This window comes from Alligator mississippiensis, chromosome 1, assembly GCF_030867095.1.
Source record: "Alligator mississippiensis isolate rAllMis1 chromosome 1, rAllMis1, whole genome shotgun sequence".
Taxonomy (NCBI): Eukaryota; Metazoa; Chordata; order Crocodylia; family Alligatoridae; genus Alligator; species Alligator mississippiensis.
Genome location: NC_081824.1, coordinates 477,752,812 through 477,773,912, shown reverse-complemented (window position 1 = coordinate 477,773,912; position 21,101 = coordinate 477,752,812). Strand labels below are relative to the sequence as shown.

Genomic DNA, 21,101 nt, shown 5'->3' with positions numbered 1-21,101 from the left:
CAAGGCCTCGACACGTTCCTGGCCCGGCAGGGAGCCCACAGCACACACAGGCACCCCAGCTGTGGGAGGGGGGCACGGCCGTAGGGGTTCATGGGGCAGAGCCGGGCATGGAGCTGGAGGACAGCCCTAATGACAGCCTGCCTGTGGCAGCCGGCTCCTCGCCATCCTCGGCTGCCGGATGCTGGCAGGGGGGGAGGTGTGCAAGTGCGTCCTGTTGTGTGCAGGGTGTGGGGGGTGTGGGATGTCCCATGTGTCCAGCATCTTCTGTGTACTGCATGGGTGTGCGTCCACTGGTGCGCTGTGTGGAACGAGTGTGGCTGTGGTCCACTGTGTCCTGTGTGTGTTATGTGTGAGCGTGTGTATCCTGTGTGTGACTGTGCCTTGCTGTGCCGTTTGTGGGTGAGGCATGTTGTGTAGTGTGTGCGTTGAGTGTGTGTGCTGTGTTGTGTACTGCATGTATCTTAGCTGGGTGTGCCGGTTAACAACCCTCTCCCCTTTCTTAAGGGCCTGCATGTATTGTGTGGGTGTGCCATGTTGTAGGGTGTGCAGCATGTGTGGGTGTGCCATGTTGTACACGGTGTGCACTCCGTGTGGCAGTGCTGTGTTGTGTACTGAGTGCAGTGTGTGGGTGTGCCACGTTATGTGCCACACGCGCGGTGTGTTCTGCATTGCATGTACCATGTGTGGGTATGCCATGCTGTGTGCTGCAGCTACCATGTGACTGTGTCATGTGTGCTATGTAGTGTGTGGGTGTGCCATGCTGTGTGTGGCAGCATCATGCTGTGTGCTGCACATACTGTGTGTGTGCCCTGCATGTACTGTGTGTGGCAGTGCTGTGTGGTGCACTGCATGTACTGTGTGGGCGTGCCACATTGTGCGCTGCACGTACTGTGTGTGTGCCATGTTGTGTGTGGTGTGAACTGGGTGTGGCAGTGCTGTGCAGTGAGCAGTGTGTACCATGTGTGGCAGTGCCGTGTGTCCCGTGTGGGGTCCCGTGACCCCGTGCAAAGCTCCCACCTGCACGGCCAAGAAGTCGTCCTCATCTGGCAGGATCCGGTAGGTGTGGACGTGCTTCTGGAACCTGCGGGGAGCCAGAGGGAGGTGTCAGCGATGAGGCCAGGCCCCACGCCACCCCTGCTCTGCCACTGCATCGCCCGGTCACCTTGGCCAAGTCCCTTTGCCTCTCAGGTCCCCTCCCCCAGAATAAACCCCTTGTCTTGGGTTCTAGAAATGCTGTGGGGCAGAAGTGATGACACAAAGCTGAGGGGAAACTGAGACAGGGAGAAGTGACAGGGACAAGGTCGCCCAGAGAGTCAGTGGCAAAGCCCACTCCCGGGGCACCTTGTCCAGGCTCCTCCGCTCAGCCTCCCTCCCCCATTCTGTTGCCAAAACACAGGGCAAGGTGCCCTGGCCCTGGCCCTGGCCTTGGCCCTGACCCCGCGCCAGCACTGTGTTTACCCCTCCCCCCCCCCCCCCCCGACAGGGACGCACAGTGCCGGCTTTGTCCGCATCCCTGCCGGCAGCTGTCTAAACAGCCCGCGGCAGGCGAGGGGTGGCGCAAGCCTGTCCCAGGCAGACGGGGCCCCTCCAGGCCTGCCCACCCCCCCCCCAGCTGTCCTGAGATGCACCGGTGGGAAGCCGGCACAGATACTGGGGACTGGCGACGCTGCTGCGACTGCCCCGTCGCGTGTCCAATGCCCTCTACTGCTGACGATTCCCCAGGGTGCTGCCAGAGCCAGCCCAGCTCACCATGTCCCATGTCCCATGCATGCTGCCAGCCTCACGCAGACCACAGGGACCTGAATCCCGGTGGAGGGCCCCCACAGATGCTGGCAGGCTCCTGTGCCAGGCGGCAGCAGCTGCTCAGCGTCTCTTGCCCCAGTTCAAATGTCCCCCGGGAATATTTGTTTGCTGAGCTCCCCGTCTCGTTCCCTCTCTTCCCTTCTGCGCCTGCCCACCTGCCTCCATTCACAAGAACATGAAAGCATCGGCGGTGCCAGACGGCGTCGGACCAAGGGTCCCTCCAGCCCAGCGTCGGACCGGGTATCTCTGGAGGGATCTATCCCCTATTCACTACCCACCCTTTCCTCCACTGTCCACTGGGTTAGAGATGCCAGAGGAAACGTCTCCAGCAGCTCTGTTTGGTAGCCATGAATAGATCTATCGCCCATGAACATATCCAGTCCCTTGCTGACCTCTGCTCTCTGCCTCCACCACCTCCCGCAGCAGTGAGTCCCACACATTAACAACGCATGGCGTCAAAAAAGTCCTTTCTCTTCTTGGTTTTAAAAAACCTGCCATCTGCTCGTGCCAGTAGGTGCCCCCTCGTCCTAGTGTTTTGGGCCTTGGTGAACAACTGTTCCCTGTTCACTTTGCAATTGTAGAGATGTCTCTGCTACTCCCGCTCTGCTTTCTCCTCCCCAAACTGAAGAGTCCCGGCCTTTATCTTCTAGTCCATCCTGGTCAGGCCCCTGATCATTTTTTAGCTGCCCATCGCTGGACCTTTCCCAATTCCACACCACCCTTTTGGAGAGGTGGGGACCAGAACCTGCCTGCAGGATTCAGGATGTGGGCACGCCAAGGATCATTATCATGGCACAATGATGCTCTCTGTTGAGTTTTCACTTCCCTTCTTAATGATACCCAGCATTTCACTGGCTTTTTTGGTCACACATCAAAAGAAACCTCTCCCGGTCCCAGGGGCAGTGAGACATGCACATGCATGCAGCCCGCTCTCCAGTGCTAGAGGAAAAGTCAGCGCCAGCCACTCTCGTTCAGCATGTTTGGGGCACAAGGGACAAATCCTGCCTACTCTCCAGCTCCACCACCACAGGTATGAGCGAGGGAGGGCTCCTTTCAGAGGCAACAGTGGTAGGGCTATTGCCCTCCTTTCGGTGAGGGTGGGGTTCCCTGGCTCTGCTTCTGACCCTCCCGGCCAGAAGCCACCTTGCACACCCCCCACCCGGGCTTCTGCACGTCATGGTGGAAGGGGTAGCAATGCCTTGGCAGCGGTGGGACTCAGCTGCAGTGCCATGCAAGCAGAGACCGATTACCCTGCAAGCCAAGGGCTGACCACTTCAAAGCAGGCAGGGTGCGGTTGCTTCTTGCTGCGCTGCATCTGGGGTGAGAGCGGGGCTAAAGGGCTCCCCAGGGAAGAAGAAATCAGTTCCTGTGAAGAGCTAGACATCCTTCAGTACGTGTGTGTGTGTGTGTGTGAGCGCGTCTGCAGGGCATGTATACATTCGTGTGTGTGCGTGACGTGTACAACTATGCATACGTGTGTGTGTGTCTGTCTGTCTGCAGGGCCTGTATGCATTCATGTGTTTGCGTGACATATATAACTGTGCATGTGTGTGTGTGTGTGTGTGTGTGTCTGCAGGGCGTGTATGCATTTGTGTGTGCATGATGCGTATAACTGTGCATACGAGTGTGCCCATATGCATGCATACAGACCCATGTGCATCTCTGTGCATACGTGCGCGCACGCATGCGCCAGTGTAAATCTGTCGGCGCATGTTTGCATCCGCCTGGTGCATCTGCATTTATGTGCGTGTGTATGGGTGCAAGTCTATGTGCGTGCACGATGTGTGTGTATGTGGGTGTGTTGTGCATATAGACCTGCATGCATAGAAATCCCAGAGCAGTGGGGCTGGAAGGAGATGCCGAGGTCACATCTAGCCCAACCTGTGCCCGAGGCAGGATCAGCCCTGTCCATACCAGCCCGGACAAACCCAGCATTTAAACTTCATAAAACTACAGTCACCCCTGACATAGCGCCAGGCATCGCACCCAGCCCTGCCACCGGGAAAGCAGCGGCTGCCAACGTCCTGCAGCTGCAAAAGGTTATACTGAAGAGGCCGTGTCCCCCACAACACAAGAAGGCAACCCCCCAAGTCCATATCAGTCTGACCGGGGAGAAAACTCCTTCCTGACCCCAAAAATGGCATCGGTCTGACCCTGAGCACAGGGGCAATACCCTCTAGCCAAGACCATGCAAGGTTGGTCCCAGCAGGAGCACTGGCACAGCCCAGTCCCCATCCCCAGCCTGGGCTGCAGCCAGCACTGGGGGAGGCTTAAAAAAAACCTAACAGCCCAACCCTGACACACACATCCGTGCATGTGTGTGCACATTTGTGTCACAGCCTGGCACGGGCATGAGCTCACACTACTCAGACCAGGCAAACCTGCCCACATCTACCCACTGTCACCTGCCCCGACAGCTAGCTCAGCCTGTGCCGCAGCACATCTGCAAGGTCCCCATCACGCGCTGGCTCCCAGCCCTGGCCCAGCGCCGCTCAGGCCCCGTGGCCACCGCCTCGTCCCAGCCACCTGGCAGCTCCTGCTGCCCGGAGCGCACGCGAGGCCAGGAAGCCATTTGTTTTCCCATGGAAGCTCGCAGGAACCAGGGACGCGGTCGGAGGCCGCGGGGTCGTGGGCAGCAATGAGAGATGTGCCACGGGCCTGGAAGGAGGGACACGAACCCAGAACCCGAGGGTTTCCAGTGCCGGCTGAGCCGCCCCTCGCCGAGTGGGCAGGCGGGGGCACGCAGCGATGGTGCCAGAGCTGCCCCGGGGAGCATGGAGCAACCCTTGTGGCACGCAGATCCCAGGCAGGTGCCTGAGGGTGAAGTGATTCAGAGTGAAAGCACACACGTGTGTCTGTCGCACAAAGGTGGGGGGGGGAGCAGTGAATGTGGCACGACCACACGCCAGCAGGACGTTAGACCACACTGTATCTCGCTGCAACCACGTGCCCGTGCCGGTGGCAGGAAACCTAAAAATACCGAGTGCCTTTAAAACACGCCAACCCAGGAGGAGGCGAGGGGTGGGCATCCCTGCGGGGCTCTGGGGCCCCCAGGTCTGACCCCTCGCCCCGGGGCAGGGTCTCTGCACAGAAGAGCAAGCTCGTGGCTCCATGCAGAGCCCCGGCTTCAGCCTCCCTACCCATGGGAAGGCTCCCACGGCGGTGCCACTCACAGGGACAGCGGAGAGGGACAGGCCCCGGGTGCTTGCACTAATGGAGGGGGATCTCCAGCTGGTCGCAGTGCTGGGCATCGGACACACAGCCCCTCGCTACATGTCACATGTATTACGCAAGTCACTGGCAAATTGCGCCATAAACTTACGCTGGCCACACGCGCAAAGTCACAACCGCACCATAAAAATGGCTATCCAGCTATAAAAAGAGCCAATCTACTCTGCAGTTAGTGCTTGGAAACATGTTGCAACTCCCAGGCTGGTTTCCATCCGGCTTTCATTTGGACGAGCTGGCTTCTATCCGGCTTTCATTTGGACTTTCACCTCGATCTATATCTCTACCTTGACCTCTACCAGGGGCAGAGTTAAGGGTGCCCAGGCTCTTTGCTGGGCAAGTCCTTTCCTTAGGAGACAGGATCCCACGCCAGCAGGGCACATAGGGCATTCCCAGACTGGATCCTGCCAGGGCCGTGCACCGGGCACCCGACAGTGGCAGCCCCAGCGCCTTACAGGGAAGGAGGGCACAAGCCCCAGGAGCAGAGGCGAGGCAATAAGCCCACATGACACAGTATTGTCCTTTTTGTAAGTCAACCTCTCTGTTTTCTCTGCGGGGACCGTGAAAACCGCACTTGACTTCTCTGCAGGGCCGTCGAAAAGGCTTTTTATCCCAGCATGTTCAATGCATTGAGCGCTGAGATGGGATGCTGCTGCTCCAGTGGGGTTTCAATAAGGACAGAAGCAGGGTGGAGCTATCCAAATCCATGGCGGGGGGAGGTAGGTGCTTGTTCCTACCATCAGGCCTTGAAAACGCGGGAGCAATAACTCAGACTGCAGACCCTAGTGCACCTGTTGGAAAGGCTCGTCTCCTCTTCCGGTGAGCGCTAGGCCCCCTCTGGATCCTCCTGGCACCCATGTCCCATCCCATCCCATTTCTCTGCCTTGGCATCACTAGTCCCCTGCAGCAGGGAGTTCCACGGCTATCTCCATACCAAGGACACAAGGGGCCGGGGGGGAGGCAGGGCACTTCCAAGCCTTGGATGCTTCTTGTTCCCCTTCTCCTGACTTGGCAGGATCCCCAGGCTGGAAGGGACCCCCGGGGCCACCCTGCCCAACCCCCTGCACGGAGGCAGGGGACGTGCCACGGCCACCTCTGGCCCCACGGTGCGGAGAGCTCCAGCGATGCTCCTGCCTCGTGCTGGAGCCGACACGGTTAACTTGCAAGGGGTGTGGGTAGCCTTTTTATCACCCCACTCTCCCCCCCCCCCCCCGGCCTGGGGCCTGCTTTGCATGTAGCAACGGCCTGGAGCTGCCCGTTCCTCCAGCTGGGCTCGGCCTCGCCAAACTTCCCCTTTTTGCATGGGCTGCAAACGTCGATTTGCTGCAAACGTCGCCCCAGCACAACTCAATCCTCTCCCCCCGGTTGGCACACACGGCAGGGCCCTGCCTTGCACTCGTGCAGCCCTTAATCCTCTTGAGTCCTGCCTCCTGGCCAGCCCGGGCTTCGAAGTGATGTCTCCGGCTGTGCCGGATGATCCTGGGGGCTTTTGAAGTGGCCCGAGACCTTTGCGGAGCAGCAGGTCCCCCAGGAAAAACTCTCTTCCTCCCGTGTCTTCCCTAGCCAGCTTCCCCGGGGCTTCTCCAGCCCAGCGCTAACCCAGACCGTAAATGAGGGGAGTGGGGGAACGGCACTGGGTGAAGGGTAGGGGTCTCCCTGAATCCTCAGCTGCAAACTCCCTGCTTTCCAAATGCCCAGCCCTTCCCCGGTGGACCCCCCACTTCTTCCCCATCCAGGTGCCCCAGTTGTTCTCTGTCGGCCCCAGGCTCGGGGACGTCTCACAGCCTTTCTCCCTGGCATACAGCCTGGCCTAACGCCCACCGCCGAGTGCTCAGCCTTCCCGCCTCCGCGGGATTTCTGTCCTTCCTGCCCTGCACCTGCCTGCGTATCACCTTACCCCCCGCCGGCCTGGTTCTCTTTCCTTTCAGCTCTTCTGAGACCCGTTGTTTCCATACCATTATCTTCTCCGATTCCTGCTAATCTCTCCCCACTCCATACGGGTTAACGACCCCTCTCCCCTTTCTTCCCTTTGCTATTCCACCCATCAGGCTGTCCTTTCTTCTGCAATGCTGCTGTCGGTTTGCTCGCCGGTCCTGGTCACGTCTCTCTCCTATCTCACAGCCTTCAGGTTGTTTTTAGCGCTAGCTAAAATCCTGAACTCAGGTGTGGTCGTACTAGCTCAGGTGCAGACATGACTGACGGCAAAGTATTTGGAGGCACCAAATACTTGAGGTGCATCTTGTTGAGATGCTCATTCTGAATAAGAGACACACATTTATGGATATAGAAAACAAGGGTTGAAGGGAGCTCGGGAGGTCACATCCAGGCTAACCCCCTTCTCCAAGCAGGACCAGCCCCAACTACATCATCCCAGTCATAATAACTACAGGATGAACGACCCTGGACTTTTGCCTATTTGGCTATACTTTTTAAACTTAATATATAATCTAGCAGGTCAGTGCACACACCAATACTCCTAGTTGTTTTTGTTTTAATCTTCAACTGAAGAATATAGTGCTAACCCCTCAGTATACTGGTCACACTTCTAGTTTAACCGGAGAAAAATGTGCGTTGTGTTGTATGTGATGATGCTCCATGCCCTCTGCACCCCTCTTTTCAAAATCCTAGATCCACCCATGGATGCAGAACCATTCGCTGTTGGAAGAAATGCCCTCCAGACTCACTTTCCCACCGTCTCTGACCCGAAGTCACAGTTTTTCATGGACACTAGGGGTGGGACCGCAGTCTGCAATCACACACCAGAACACAACCTCCCTGGCAGGATCTGGAAAAAGCCTCAAGCCTCAGTTTGCCAACCTGTGAAATGGGCTTGGTGAGACTGTGCTTTCTCCACTGAGGACAGGAGCCTCTAGGACAGTGGTTCTCAACCTTTTGGGGGACTCAAAGCACCCTTCACTGAATTGGAGGCACCCTCTGAAACATTTGGCACCCAACTTCAAAAACTAAATGATATATTACACGGCTTGCCTCCTTACACAGGGCCAATGGGATCATCCAGGACCTAGGCTGGGAAGCACCGCTCTAGGATAAAGCGTGGTGGGGGACGAAAGCAGCCAGGGCTCAGGGCCTCCTGCTTTGATTTTTCGAGCACAGAAATCATGGAGGATTTCAGAACGCCTCGGTTAACCATGGTGCCGGTAAGCACGGCTCCTCCTTCCCCATAGCAAAAGGGACAGCCTGTCTGCTTTTCGTTTCGCATCTGCGCCTCGCCGCCTGGCTCCCCTGCGTGCCCGCTAACGCCGCGGCCCATGCACGTGCTTCTGTGCAAGCCCCGAGGTGCAGCTCCGTCCCCGGCTCGCCGGGGCCATGCCAGGCCTGGGGGGAGATTCCCAGGGGGGTCCAGGGGGTTGCAGGAAGCCATGAGGATGACTCAGCCGAGGCCACGCTGACTCAGCGCTGAGCCACGAGCCCAGCCTGGCTCTTGCCGTTATTCAGCCTTTTCGTTTGGCTCGTCGCACTCTCACGCGCTGTCCAGACCGTTTGGAAAGTCGGCTCGGACGAGAGGCAGAGAGGATAGACCCCTGGCCTAGGGCGGCGGCGCCGTGCTGCTGTTCCACAGCTGCCGTGTCGCACCCCAGAGGCGGCCGCAGCTCAGCGAGGGAAGGGCTGAGCATGTGCCTGTCACCAGAGCCGAAAACCTATGCAGATAAAGAGACAGAGAGGGAAGAGAAACCCAGAGGGGGCGGGGAGGCACCAGACCGCAGCGCCAGCTCGGAGTCCCTTGCGGGGTGGACTTGGGGTTCATCACAGGCCAGGGAGGGAAGTCCCCTGTTCGGGGCTGAGATGAAAGCAGGAAGCGACATTTTTTGAGTTGGGAAAACACGAGCGGTGGCAAGAGGCCAGCAGGGCCTGTGCAAACTTCCCGGCACAGAGCCGAGGGGCAGGGCCGTGGCCCGGCTCCCAGGAGGACAGAGGGCAGCAGCACAGACCCCTGGATGGCGCGACCCCCCCGTCGTTGCAGGGGTCTGACCCCCCCCCCGGCCCAGCCCCTTCTTGAACTCAGCTGCATCAGGGTGCAGGCGAGATCCACCCCCTAGCCCCCTCCGCACTCATCCCCATGCTAACCCCTCCAGGCTGGAGGGCAGAGGGAAACCAAGGCACGGAGCAGCCACAGGATACCAAAAGAGAAAGGCCGCGAACGGAAGAGCCTCAGCACCCTTCCCCCCTGCTTGCAGCTGGCCCTGGCTGCAAACTCAGCAAGGGCGCAGCACCTCCTTTCTTCCCCCCAGGCATGCACTGAAGTAGCCCCGTGCCGGGAAGCCCGGGCGGCGCTGGGGACCGCCGCGCCGGCGCTGCACGAGGCGCATTCCACCGGCTCCGGTTCCCCTGCCAGGAGGGGAGACTCCAGGGGCAGGCCGGGGATATGGATAGCCCAGTGACTAATCCTTCCAGACAGCGGCTCAGCTCGGAGGAGCACAAAGAGCCTTTATGCCGCGTCCGCCGGCTCCCAGCGAGTGACCTCAGCGCCAGCGGGGCAGCGCAGTACCTTCAAGGGGGCCAGATATAGGCTGGGGGGCTATGGAGACGAAGGGAAAGCAGGGCAATGTTGGTGGCCGCCCCCCCCCCCCCCACTCCCACACACATACACACACCAGCTGCCTCAGCATGTGCAGGGGATAGCACAAGGCCGCTGTCTTTCACCACTCCGTGCCTCAGTTTCCCCTCCCATGCTTCCTCTGCCCAGGCCTCTACGTCAGAGCAGGGGCCACGGTGCCATGCTGCAGCGCGTCCCAACCTGAGGCCCTGCCTTTCAGACGGTTATCAGGCCGTGCATTCACCCGGGGAACTCCCTGCCACAAGAGAGGGGCAGGAATTTTCCCCAGGGAGCAGGACAGGATAACCTGCGGCTCCGGCATGTCATTGACCCCAACGGGATCCTTTATGCAGCCACTAACCGACAAGGTCAGGCAGGAGCTGGACCTCGCTATACCAGTCTACCCTGTTGCCCCGACCTGTGCCAGGCGCTCGAGCTAACTGCGCGATGCAGACGGACCCCCCAGAACAAATTTCCCCACCAGTGAAGCTGGCATCACCTCAGCCTGAAATAGCTCCTCATCACAGCGGGGGGTATCGCTTCCCTTCCCCTCGGAGACGCACCTGGCAGAAGAGCGGTGGCACTCAGCCCCAGAGAGCAGGACGGGGCATCTGGACACAGCAGAGCTCTGTGGCTCTGGGTCCGAACCCCGTCAGCCCTGTTGTAGATGGCAATGCCGGCTCCATTGCATGTCAGCATGGCTGTGCTGGCACCAGTGGGGATACAGGGAGGCTGTGCATGTCAGCACGGCTGTGCTGGCACCAGTGGGGATACAGGGCAAGGGAGGGAGCTGGGGGTCTCTATTTGCAAAACTTCCCACATTGCCCTTGGAAGCAGCCTCTGCAGCCAGGGCTAGGGCTCCATCACCCAGGAAGAGGACGGCGTGACCCCTGGTGATCCCTAGGGGCATCCTCTACCTTGCATGAAGCAGGGCTGGGTCTTGCGTTAGGAAGCAGCGATGACCTGGAGTGACCGGGCTGGGAACTTCCCCTCTGGACATGAGCATGTTCAGGGCTGCTCAGCATCTTGCTGCCATCAGGATGCCGGGGCCCCCCCAGCCCACCGGTCACTGCCCCAGCGACGGTGGGGCATGGAGAAGAGGGGGAGATGGGGGCTGATGGAAGGAGGCTGGCTAGGCCTCTGCCCTGGCATGGAGGGAGGAAGCTGGGGGAGCAGGCTCAAGCCCCCCAAGCCTCCACGGAGGCCCCTCCTGTGCTACAGCCCCCTCCAGGTGATGATGATGCCCAGCAGCTGGGTAGCCCCGAGACTCTGCCATGAAACGTGGTGCCTGAGCTCAGAATATCTCCCTAGAGCGAGGCGCTGGGAGCCCGGACGCCTGGGTTCTCCCAGCGTCCCCCACACCGGGCACACGGGGGGCTCTGACCGGCCTCCCCTTGCAGTTGCTGCTGGTCTGGGCCGCTGCCTTGAGGTCCCTGAGCTAACATGGATGTGGCCTGCGAGCGGCGAAGGCTGGCGCTGGTCAGTGCTAGGTCCAGGAAGGATTTCCTGGAACCGTTTCAAAACCAGCCCCAGCCTGTTTGTCCGCACCCCAAGCAAGAGGCCAGGCCCGGCTGCCTTCAGCGGCTCCTCCCTCCGCAAACTGGAGAAGCCGTGAACCACTGTCCCCGGAGCAAGCCCCGGGAAGCAGAGATAAAGACGGAGCTGAGCCCCCATTTGCCCCGTGTCCGAGTGCTGCCCGGGCCCACTGCTTTGACTGCAAGCTCCTCCGTGCAGCTGCTTCGCTACAGACTCCAGACACCACAGACCTAAAAGTTGTAGGGATGATCGTTCCCGTGGCAGGAACAGAAGCACCGGGGAGAGCGAGTGACTTGCCTGTGGTCATACAGGTCGCCGGTGGCAGAGGAAGCGCACTGAACTGGCAGCTGCAGGGAGGACCCCAAGCCATCTGCCAAGGCAGCCAAGCCAAACCCCAGCCCCGTGGATAAGGAGTTAAGGAAGACTCAGCAGATTTGAACCAGCTGCTCCATGCCCTCCTCCACCACACCTCCCCCAGGCCTCTGCCAATCATTAACCCGGCCCGGATGATGCCTGGATTGCTGGAGTTTCCCTGGGCAGGGCCGGGAAAGGCAGCCAGCTCCCTGCCCCCCGCCCCGTGACGTGGAGAGCCTGAGCCCACGGGCCCCTGCAAGGGTTAAGAGCCACCAGCGCTTGCCTGTAACCCAATAATGCTCCCTTTCTTCCTCCTGGCCGCCGAGCTATTTTTAGGTCCCAGAAGCAGTTTATTTTCCCTTCCATGCCTCTCCCTCGTGTGCCCAGCCAGTCGCTACCCGAGCCGTCGCTTCCGCCTGCCACCGAGCGCCCGGAGCTGCACCAGCCCAGCTGGCACCCCGGCAGCTGGCTGCAAAGCAGAGAGGCTGGGGATGCCAGGGGGGTCCAAACCAGCCTGGGACAGCATCCAAAGCAACCCCCACCCCTCCAGCCAGGAGTGCCCAGGGTGCCAGAGGGATATGGACCCATGCAGCCCCTGCACCCTGGGATGGGCTGCTCCTGCTGTGCTGGGGGGGCAGGCCTGGGTGCACCAGGAGCCTGGCCCTTAGGAAGGAGAGGGCAGGAAACCCCCCAGGAGGGTGTGGAGGAGGTTTTAGGAGGCTTCCAGGCAGCCGCCGGGCTTTGAATGCCTGCCAGGGCGCGGCGGAGGGGGAGCACGTGGGAGGCAGCCCTCCGCGCGGCCGGCGAGGGAACAGACTGTTCCCACCGCAGAACAAAGGGCCCATGGAGCAGGGAGGTGCCCGCGGCCGGGAGCGGGTATATTAAGAACGGGCACATTTTCCACCGCAAACCATGGGGGCTGGGGAGGAGGCTGCCCCTCCGAAGCCTCCCGGGGCGGGGAAGTAGAGCCGTGGGCTTGGGACTCAAGAGGTGGCACCCCGGCCTGGCCACGTGGCCTCGGGCAGCGCCGAACGCCAAGGTCCCTTTGCAAGCCCTGTGCCTGCCAGGCTGCCTCTGGAGCAAAGGATACGAGGCCCGGGGCCTGCTAGGAGCCCAATCATGGATGGGCAAGTTTCATGACCTGGCGTAGCCGGACCCCTCACCGAGGTCCGATAGCAGCAGGGAGCAATGTCGGGACCGGCCCTCTCGAACTGGAAGGGGTCCGCGTGGATTGCCAAGCACGGGGTATAGGGAAGATGCCGCAGAGAGCAGGCGACCCGCTGGCTGGCGGGGCAGGCTGGGATCACAGCGCCCACCCTCGGAGGCAATGCAGAGGAGAGGGCAGACCCAGGGGTGCTTCTGACTCAGAGACAGACTGAGGTTCCCCCCCGCCGCCTTGCACTGGAAACCAGGGCTCTGTTGGCTCGGTTTCAGCGGAGACCTGGGGGAACTCAGACACCTGAGCAAACAGCCAGGAGAAAAACCCTCTTTGTTAAAGACTCGGGCTCTCTTGCCTCTTTCATTAAGAGCGGAGAAACCTCCCCAACCACATCTGAGGCCGCAGATAAATCATCTTTCCGAGACAAGGCAGGCCAGACCTGACACGAGCTGAGAGCCGCCGGAAAAAGCGCTCCAGCCCCGCGCGGGGAGCCTGGAGTCTCCAGACAGCGCGTGGGCTAGCAAGGAGAGCGGGGCCAAGGACTCACAAGCCCTAAAAGCAGGGACCTGTTGCCATATAAAACACCCCAAGGTCCTGGCCCAGAACCATCCCCAAGCACAGGGGAACCGCGGCAGGTGCTACAGCCCAGCCCGCATGAGGCACGGGGTTCAATCGCTACGAAGCACGAGAGCCGGGCCGGCCCTGCATCCCACCCAGAGGGGCTGGGCATAGCTAGACATGAACGTCACTCCTTTCAGTAGCTGTGCCCTCCCAAGAAGGGGCCGGGAGGACTGAAACACTGCAATAACGAGCTACTGCATTGCTGCCAACCCGACCAGCTCATCCGCGGATCATGAGCCCTATATTGCTGCTCTAGTGGAGATTCTCCTCAACCTAGGCTGCGAAGGGAAGGGGCGGACTCTCCATCCCTGGAGGGGTTCAAGACGAGTTTGGGCAGGCATTGGTTGGGGATGATTTAGGTGCTGTGATGTCTGTGCTCTGCTTTGGGGATGTCCCAGGCTTCTGGTGGCTGCATGGGGCAGGAGAGACCTCCACCTTCCCCCTGGTGCTGCTACATGTGTCAGGGGGGATTTGTGCCTCCAGAGGTGCTGGGTGCTGCTGCAGCCCAGCTGGGGATGGGGCCTGGGTTGTGCCAATGCTCCTGCTGGGACCAACCCAGAGGGTCATAGCTAGAGGGTCTTGTCCCTCTGCTTAGGCTCAAACCAATGCTGCATTGGGGTCAGGAAGGAACTTGCTCCCCTGGTCAGACTGGTGCAGACTGGGAGGGTGGGGGGTGCCTTCCTCTGTAGTAGAGTAGGTGGGCAAGTAGCTCACTTGGTTAAAGCCTGGTGTTTGATGACCCCAAGGTTGCAGGTTCAATCCCACGTTGGACTAAGTGATCTCCTGAGGGTCTTTCCAGACTTACTTCTGCACGCATGTAATAAACCCTGTAGCAGCAGGATGTACTTCTGCATGCTTGTATAAACTCTGTAGCAGCAGAACATACTTCTGCATGCATGTGTAAACTCTGTAGCAGCAGGACATACTTCTGCATGCATGTGTAAACTCTGTAGCAGCAGGACATCGGTGGCTATGGTTTCCCCGCAGCAGGATCAGGTGTGATGCCTGGTGCTGTGTGGCTTTGCTCACAGGTTGGACAATAGGCTTGTCTGGACAGGGCTGATCCTGCCCCAGGCAGGGTGTTGGACTAGATGTGACCTCAGCAGGACTATCTCAATGATCCTATAATCACCACCTAGAAAGGATCTTGTGCAGGGAAGCTCTCAGAGCCTGGGGAAGGCACCCCGCTTCCTGAGACACCGGCAGCCCTGCATTTCACACTGCAAGCACAGAGCGGGGGCACGGCTGACCAGCTTACAGGGAAGGGCAGAAGTCATCGCCGATGCACAGAGACCAGCCTGGAGACCCCACAGCTGCCCAGGAGAGAGGGTCTGCTGCTGACAGCTCGCAGCTTCTCAGGCCTACAGCACAACATTTCATTGCCTGCCTCAGCTACACCAACCGCCTGGGATCAAAACATCACCTGCACCCCACTCCTTTGGGAGCAAGACCAGAGCACGCAGAGGTAACACAGCTCAGGCTTCACCAGCTTGCAGCCAGACAGTGCGGAGGGGTCCCTGGCACGGCACTGCAAAACTAGCAAGAAATCTCAGACACACCTCAGAGACCTGGCCGAGAGCGATGGGGACAGGACCCAGGTCCTCCCCCCGATCCGTGTATGAGCCGCTGGGCCTGGGCAGATGCTGGGGAAACCCCGAACCCTAATCAGGGTTCTAATCAGGGGTCAGCTCCGGCTCTTAATCTGGGGCAATGACATTGTGCAGAAGGAGATTAATTCTCAACCTCAAGTCTGGCCCTGCCCCCTGCTCACCAATGCATGCATGTGCACACATATGCACACACACACGTGCACATGCATGCCAACAGGCTGCCAACCAGAGCAGTGCCATCTCCCCAGCTGGCAGGAGCTGGGGGCTGCCGGGCACCTAGAAGAAGGGAAGGAGCGGGGCAGCACGCTGCACCTCGAGGTGCGGGAGAGGGGGAACATCACAGCCCGAGACCCTGCCGTGGTCAAGGACCCGGACCAGCATCTTGGAGATGGATGCATCTCTCCTGTTTAAACAGCCAAGCGCAGGGCCAAAGCCGTTCATGCTCTGGCAGGGATTTGGGCAGGTCCCTTCCAGCAGGCAGAACCCAGGCCCAAACTCGGCACTGCATTTCCGTTGGAAATGAGCAACCACTGCAACCTTCTGGCTCTGAATCGGCCCCGATATGAGTGAGAAAACCCCAAATGCCTTTAAAAAACCCTTGAATGCCAAAATCCCTGGGGGGATTTGTATGTCCAGTTTTTGGAAGTGCCAGTCATCTGTCCCCGACACCAGCCACCCCCCTGTGCCCAGAAGGCAGGACAGGCACGGAGGGGCAGCGAAGACCCCCATCTTCTGCAGCACCAGCCGTGGGGTGTGTCTCCTGCCTCCCAGAGCTCTCCTGCCCTCCCCACCAGGGAAGCAGCAGCCCCTGCACTGGAAGCCCTAGTGCAGCCCCCTTCGTGGATGCACGGATACAGAGCAAAGCCCATGCAGCCTCCACCTGGAGGCTCCATCGCCCCTACCAGGCTCAGTCCTCAGGCCATCGGTGCCTGGCCTGGGCCCGTGGCAACCATGAGTGCCAGGCTGTTGGGATGTCCCAGGGTGAACCCGCTAAACCTTGCAGGTCCTCGGCCTCTTCTGACCCCACTAACATAGCAAGCCCTGCGGCCTGCTCCTGGCTGGGAGACCAACATGGTGCTACAACCTCACTGCAGGGACCCCCAAGTCCCCAGTGCAGACTCCAAGCTTGCAAGGAGCATTCATGATGCAAGCTCTCTGCGGGCAGCCCAATGAGCCCAGCTGGTTTAGTCAGCCCGGCGCTGCTCCAGGCACCCACCCACGGAGGTTACCACAAGGACGGCGTGGCAAGGGACAGCCGGGAGCCGGGGCAGACCAGAATGCGGCCGCTGCAACTGGGCGCGGGTCTGGCTGGTTCCCTGCAGTCGCTGAGTTGCTCAGCCGGGCGCTGCGGCTGCCTTCAGTGCAGGCCGGTCTAGGTGAGTCCAGGCACAGAGCCCAAAAGTGACTTGCCTAAGGTCACAGAGCAGCTCGGTGGCAAGGAGCAGAACCCAGCACCATGCCCTAGCCACTGTGAAGCGCTGCCTGCCCAGCCGGTATGGATTTCAGCACCAGGACGCATCATATAACACAGCCCCGCAGCACCCTTCATGCTAGACATGACCCCTTTGCAGAGCAAGGAGCAGGGATGTGGCTTATCACGACAGCCATTAGCCTGCAACACTGCTCTCCGCTGTATGTGACTGCCACCACGCGTGCACGCGTCCTAGTCTCAGTACTGCCATCCGTCAGCGGAGAGTCTCTCAGCCAGGGCCTGGGACAGAAGCCGTGCTGCTGGGGTGAAGCTCTCGGTTCCAGCTGCTGAGCGTGGGCTGAGCACATCTGCCCTGGGGGCAGTAGGGCAGTAAGGGCCGAACCAGAGCCAGGCACGGGACGAGGGGGTCTGATCTGAATGCCAGGGGACACAGCAAGAACTGCCACAGAGCCATCCCTCCGGCTGAGCCCCTGCGCGTCCCACTTAACGGAGCACAGACACGGCAGGAGGGGGCTGGTGAGAAGCAGAAACAGGGCATGTGCTGAGAGCAGTGGAGGCTGCAGCTACTCAGCTGTGCCAGGGGCCAAGAAGCCAGCCCCCACCCCGGCCCTCGGGAGGCTCAAACAACAGGACAAAAAGCTTGGGTGCACAGAAGCAGGAGAGAAGAGTGCCTGACCCAACGCTCCTGCTGCCTGGGCCTCCACAGCTGGGGTTTCCTGTCCCCTCACTGCATCGAGCCTGGCTGGCAGCACAGGGCAGCGAGGAAGCTGAACACACCCTAGGGTACTTCCTTGCCCCCTGAAGCCAAGGGGCATGCACACTAGAGGGGGGCACCTCTCAAGTCCTCCACCTAATTCCCCTTGGAGCCAGGCCTGGCTCATGGAGGGGTGGGAAACTGCAGCCTGTCGAGGCTAAGGGATGTGCCCAAGACTATGTGGAGCACTGGTAGCAGAGCCCAGGCCCCAGCCTCTCTGCTTCTCATCCGCGGGGTTGTTCGGCTGTTTCCTGCCGGCCAGGTCAGGGCAGGGGGAGCAGACAGCCTGACTGGTTTGCGGGCCAACGCTCTCGGCCCTGCGACAGCAGCAGACGAGACCCGAGGGCCCAGAGGTCGAGTGCTCCCATTAACCACAGGCTTGGGAGGCCTGGCATCAAGCCCCAGCTCTGCCACAGACCTCTGCACATCCTTGGACAAGGCCTTTTGCCGCTCCGTGCCTCAGTTTCCCCACCCGTACACATGGGGAATCCTCCTTCCTTTCTCCTGCCCTTGGTCCAACTCCTCAGGGCAGGCGCTGGCTCTCACTGCCCATACCACAGCACCCCGCACCCCCGTTTCAGCGGGGGGCACTGGCAATACCGCCTTTCGGGATGTGATCGCACCGCCACGTGCAGAAACTGGCCACACAACACAGCTACCCGGGGACGCCTGCTCTTCCACTGGGGTACACAAGGAGCGGACACATGACATGTTGCCCTACACCAGAGTAACTCGCTAGACTCGGGGAGCGTTCCCCGGGGTAGCACTGCACCAGGGCAGCTGCAGCCTGGGTGCGTGTGTCCGCCTCTATCCCAGCGCAGCCGTCTGGGCAGTGCCCCCCAGTTCTCCCCAGCTCCCTCCACCCAGACTCGGTGACAGCGCCTGCAACCGCGGCTGCCCCCAGAGAAAGGTCATCTGTCTGCTCCGCGCACGGGTGTTATTTGCAAGGGGACAAAACTGATGTCAGCTGCGTTGGTGTGGACGTGTGTCCACACACGCGGCATGTCCCCTCCCATTGTCCCTCCTTCGCACACCAGAGCACTGATGGGCCAGTCCATGAGAGAAGGGCTGGAAGTTTTCTGTAGCAGGAGGGACACCTCCTTTCTCTTCCCTCCGCAGACCCCAAACCAGGGGATAGGAGGAGGTTGCACACCGAGCAGCCCCGATACCGCACACCGGGCCAGCCCCTACGCTCGCACACTGGGCCGGTCCTTACACGCACAACCCGGACTGGCCCCTACAGAGCACACCAGACCGGTCCCTACACTTGCACATTGGATCTGTCCCCTACATTAGCACACTGAATCAATCCCTACATTTGCACACCAGGCCAGCGCCCTGCACACATACATCCGACCAGTCCCTACATTCATACACCCAATCGGTCCCTACATAACATGCTGGGCCAGTCCCTATACTCACACACCCAACCAGCCCTGTATATTCACACACCAGACCAATCTCTTCACTCACACACCCGACCAATCCCCTACATTTGCACACTTGACTGGTCCCTACATAACACACTGGGCCAGTCCCTATACTCACACACCCAACCAGCCCTGTATATTCACACACCAGACCAATCTCTTCACTCACACACCCGACCAATCCCCTACATTTGCACACTTGACTGGTCCCTACATAACACACTGGGCCAGTCCCTACACTCACACACCTGACCAGTCCTCTACAGACCAGTCCTTCCCTTGCACACCAAACCAGTCCTCTACATTTGTACACCTGATTGGTCCCCACATTCACACATGTGACCAGTCCCTTACATTTGCACACCTGACTGGTCCCTATACAACACACTGGACTAGTCTCTACACTCACACACTTGCCCAGTCCCCTACCTTCGCACACCCAACTGGTCCCTACACTACACACTGGATCAGTCCCCTACACTTGCACACCAGACCAGTGCCTACACGCAACCGGTCCCCTACATTTGCACACCCAACTAGTCCGCTACACTACACACTGGGTCAGTACCCTACATCTGCACACCAGACCAGTCCCTACACTTGCACAAGCGTCTGTTCCCCTACATTTGCACACTCAACAGGTCCCTACACAACACAAGACACTGGGCCAGTCCCCCACATTTGCACACCACTGACACAACACCCCGGGGTGGTCTTTGCACGCGTGCTTGGTGCAGCCGGACACCTACACAACACACCCGCCCGGCCCCCTGCACTTGCACTCTGGGCCGGTCAGTGCCTACACGCACATTTGCACGCCGCTTGCACGCCCCGGCGGTCCCGCGGGTGTTGCGGCTGCGGCGCCCCGTCCCGCCCCGGCCCCGGCCCCGGCCCCGGCCCGGCCCCGCACTCACAGCACGCAGAGCGCGTAGGCTCGGCTCACGCTCTCGCTGTCCCGCACCAAGAAGCTGCCGTCCCGGCCCGCCCGCGCCAGCAGCTCCTCGGCCGCCGCCCGGCTCAGGTCGCGGTGGTACCAGGGCCCCGGGCCGGGCGCGGCCGCCCCCCCGCAAGCCATGGCTCGCGCTCCGGCTCCGGCCCCGGCCCCGGCCCGGCCCGGCCGCCGCCGCCGCCGCCTGCCCCCGCCTCCTGCCTCCGCCTCCAGCTGCTCCCGGCGACCTGCGCTCTTCCTGCCGCCTCCGGGGACGCGCCGCCCCGCCCGCCCCCGGCCGCTCGCCCCGCCGCTCCCCGCGCTGGCTCCTTCCGACACCCCAAATCCCCCTCCGCGCAGCCGCTTGGCTCGTGGCAAACCCCCAAATCCCCCCTCCACACACCCCACGCTGGCTCCTTGCGAGACCCCAAACCCCGCTCCGCACACCCACTTGGCTCCTTGTAAACCCCCACATCTCCCCTCCGTGCACCCCAGTTTGGCTCCTTGCAAGCCCCCAAACCCCGCTCCGCGCACCCGCTTGGCTCGTTGCAAACCCCCAAATCTCCCCTCCACGCACCTCGGTTTGGTTCCTTACAAGCCCCCAAACCCCCCATCCACGCAGCCCAGTTTGGCTCCTTGCAAGCCCCCAAATCCCCCCTCCACACAATCCAGTTTGGCTCCTTGCAAGCCCCCAAATCCCCCCTCCACACAATCCAGTTTGGCTCCTTGCAAGCCCCCAAATCCCCCCTCCACGCACCCCGGTTTGGCTCCTTGCAAGCCCCCAAATCCCCCCTCCACGCACCCCGGTTTGGCTCCTTACAAGCCCCCAAATCCCCCCTCCACACACCCTGGTTTGACTCCTTGCAAACCCCCCAAATCCCCGACCACGCACCCGCTTGGCTCCTTGCAAGCTCCCAAATCCCCCCTCCATGCACCCGTTTGGCTCCTTGCAAACCGCCCAAATCCACCCTCCGCATACCCCATTTTGGCTCCTTGCAAGCTCCCAAATCCCCGCTCCACGCACCCTAGTTTGGTTCCTTCCAAACCCCAAAATCTCCCCTCCGTGCAACCCAATTTGACTCTCATTGCAAGCTCCCCAAATCCCCCCTCTGCGCAACCCAATTTGACTCCTTGCAAGCCCCCAAATCCCCCCTTAATGCACCCCAGTTTGGCTCCTTGCAAGCCCCCAAATCCCCCCTTAATGCACCCCAGTTTGGCTCCTTGTAAGCCCCCAAATCCCCCCTTAATGCACCCCAGTTTGGCTCCTTGCAAGCCCCCAAATCCCCCCTCCACACACCCCAGTTTGGTTCTCATTGCCAGCCCCAACCACGCCTGGGGACCCGATGACGGTTTCTGTTGGAGGGGCGGCTTTCCATCTCCCCCAAACCCCAAGCTTTGGAATTTGGTTTGGGTTTTTTCTCGCCCCCCAACAGCAGAAAAGTCATCACAACTTGGGGTTTCCTGGGATCCTTTCTGCCCTGAGCCAAAAAAAAGACACTTGGCTCAGAAGAAAAGCTGTGGTGCAGCTTCGGGCCAGCCGCGCCAGCCAGCACATGCAAACAGGCCCAGCCGGACATGGGACAGCGCTGGTGTCATGGGGGAGCCACGGGGGCCCCGGGGCAGTAGGGATCGCCTCTTGCAAGTCAAGGCCTCCCCAGGCCTGCGTGCCCCTTTCCCAGGCAAAGGCATTG

The 21,101-nt window shown here is 60.5% G+C and overlaps 1 protein-coding gene across 2 annotated transcripts in view; it reads right to left on the bottom strand.

The window, feature by feature from the left end:
- The window catches only part of INPPL1 (inositol polyphosphate phosphatase like 1), a 35,170-nt gene extending 15,578 nt beyond the window's left edge, over positions 1-19,592 (bottom strand). The window contains exons 1-2 of one of the 2 annotated variants that reach the window (XM_019489783.2): positions 19,397-19,592; positions 1,018-1,081 (exon numbers count right to left, since the gene is read on the bottom strand). In XM_019489783.2, coding sequence (XP_019345328.2) covers positions 1,018-1,081; positions 19,397-19,557 — 225 coding nt within the window. In that variant the 5' untranslated portion in view covers positions 19,558-19,592. Of the gene's footprint in view, positions 1-1,017; positions 1,082-19,396 lie in introns of those variants that run through there. The other variant, XM_059723039.1, reaches the window with a different exon arrangement.
- Positions 19,593-21,101: the final 1,509 nt, after the last annotated feature.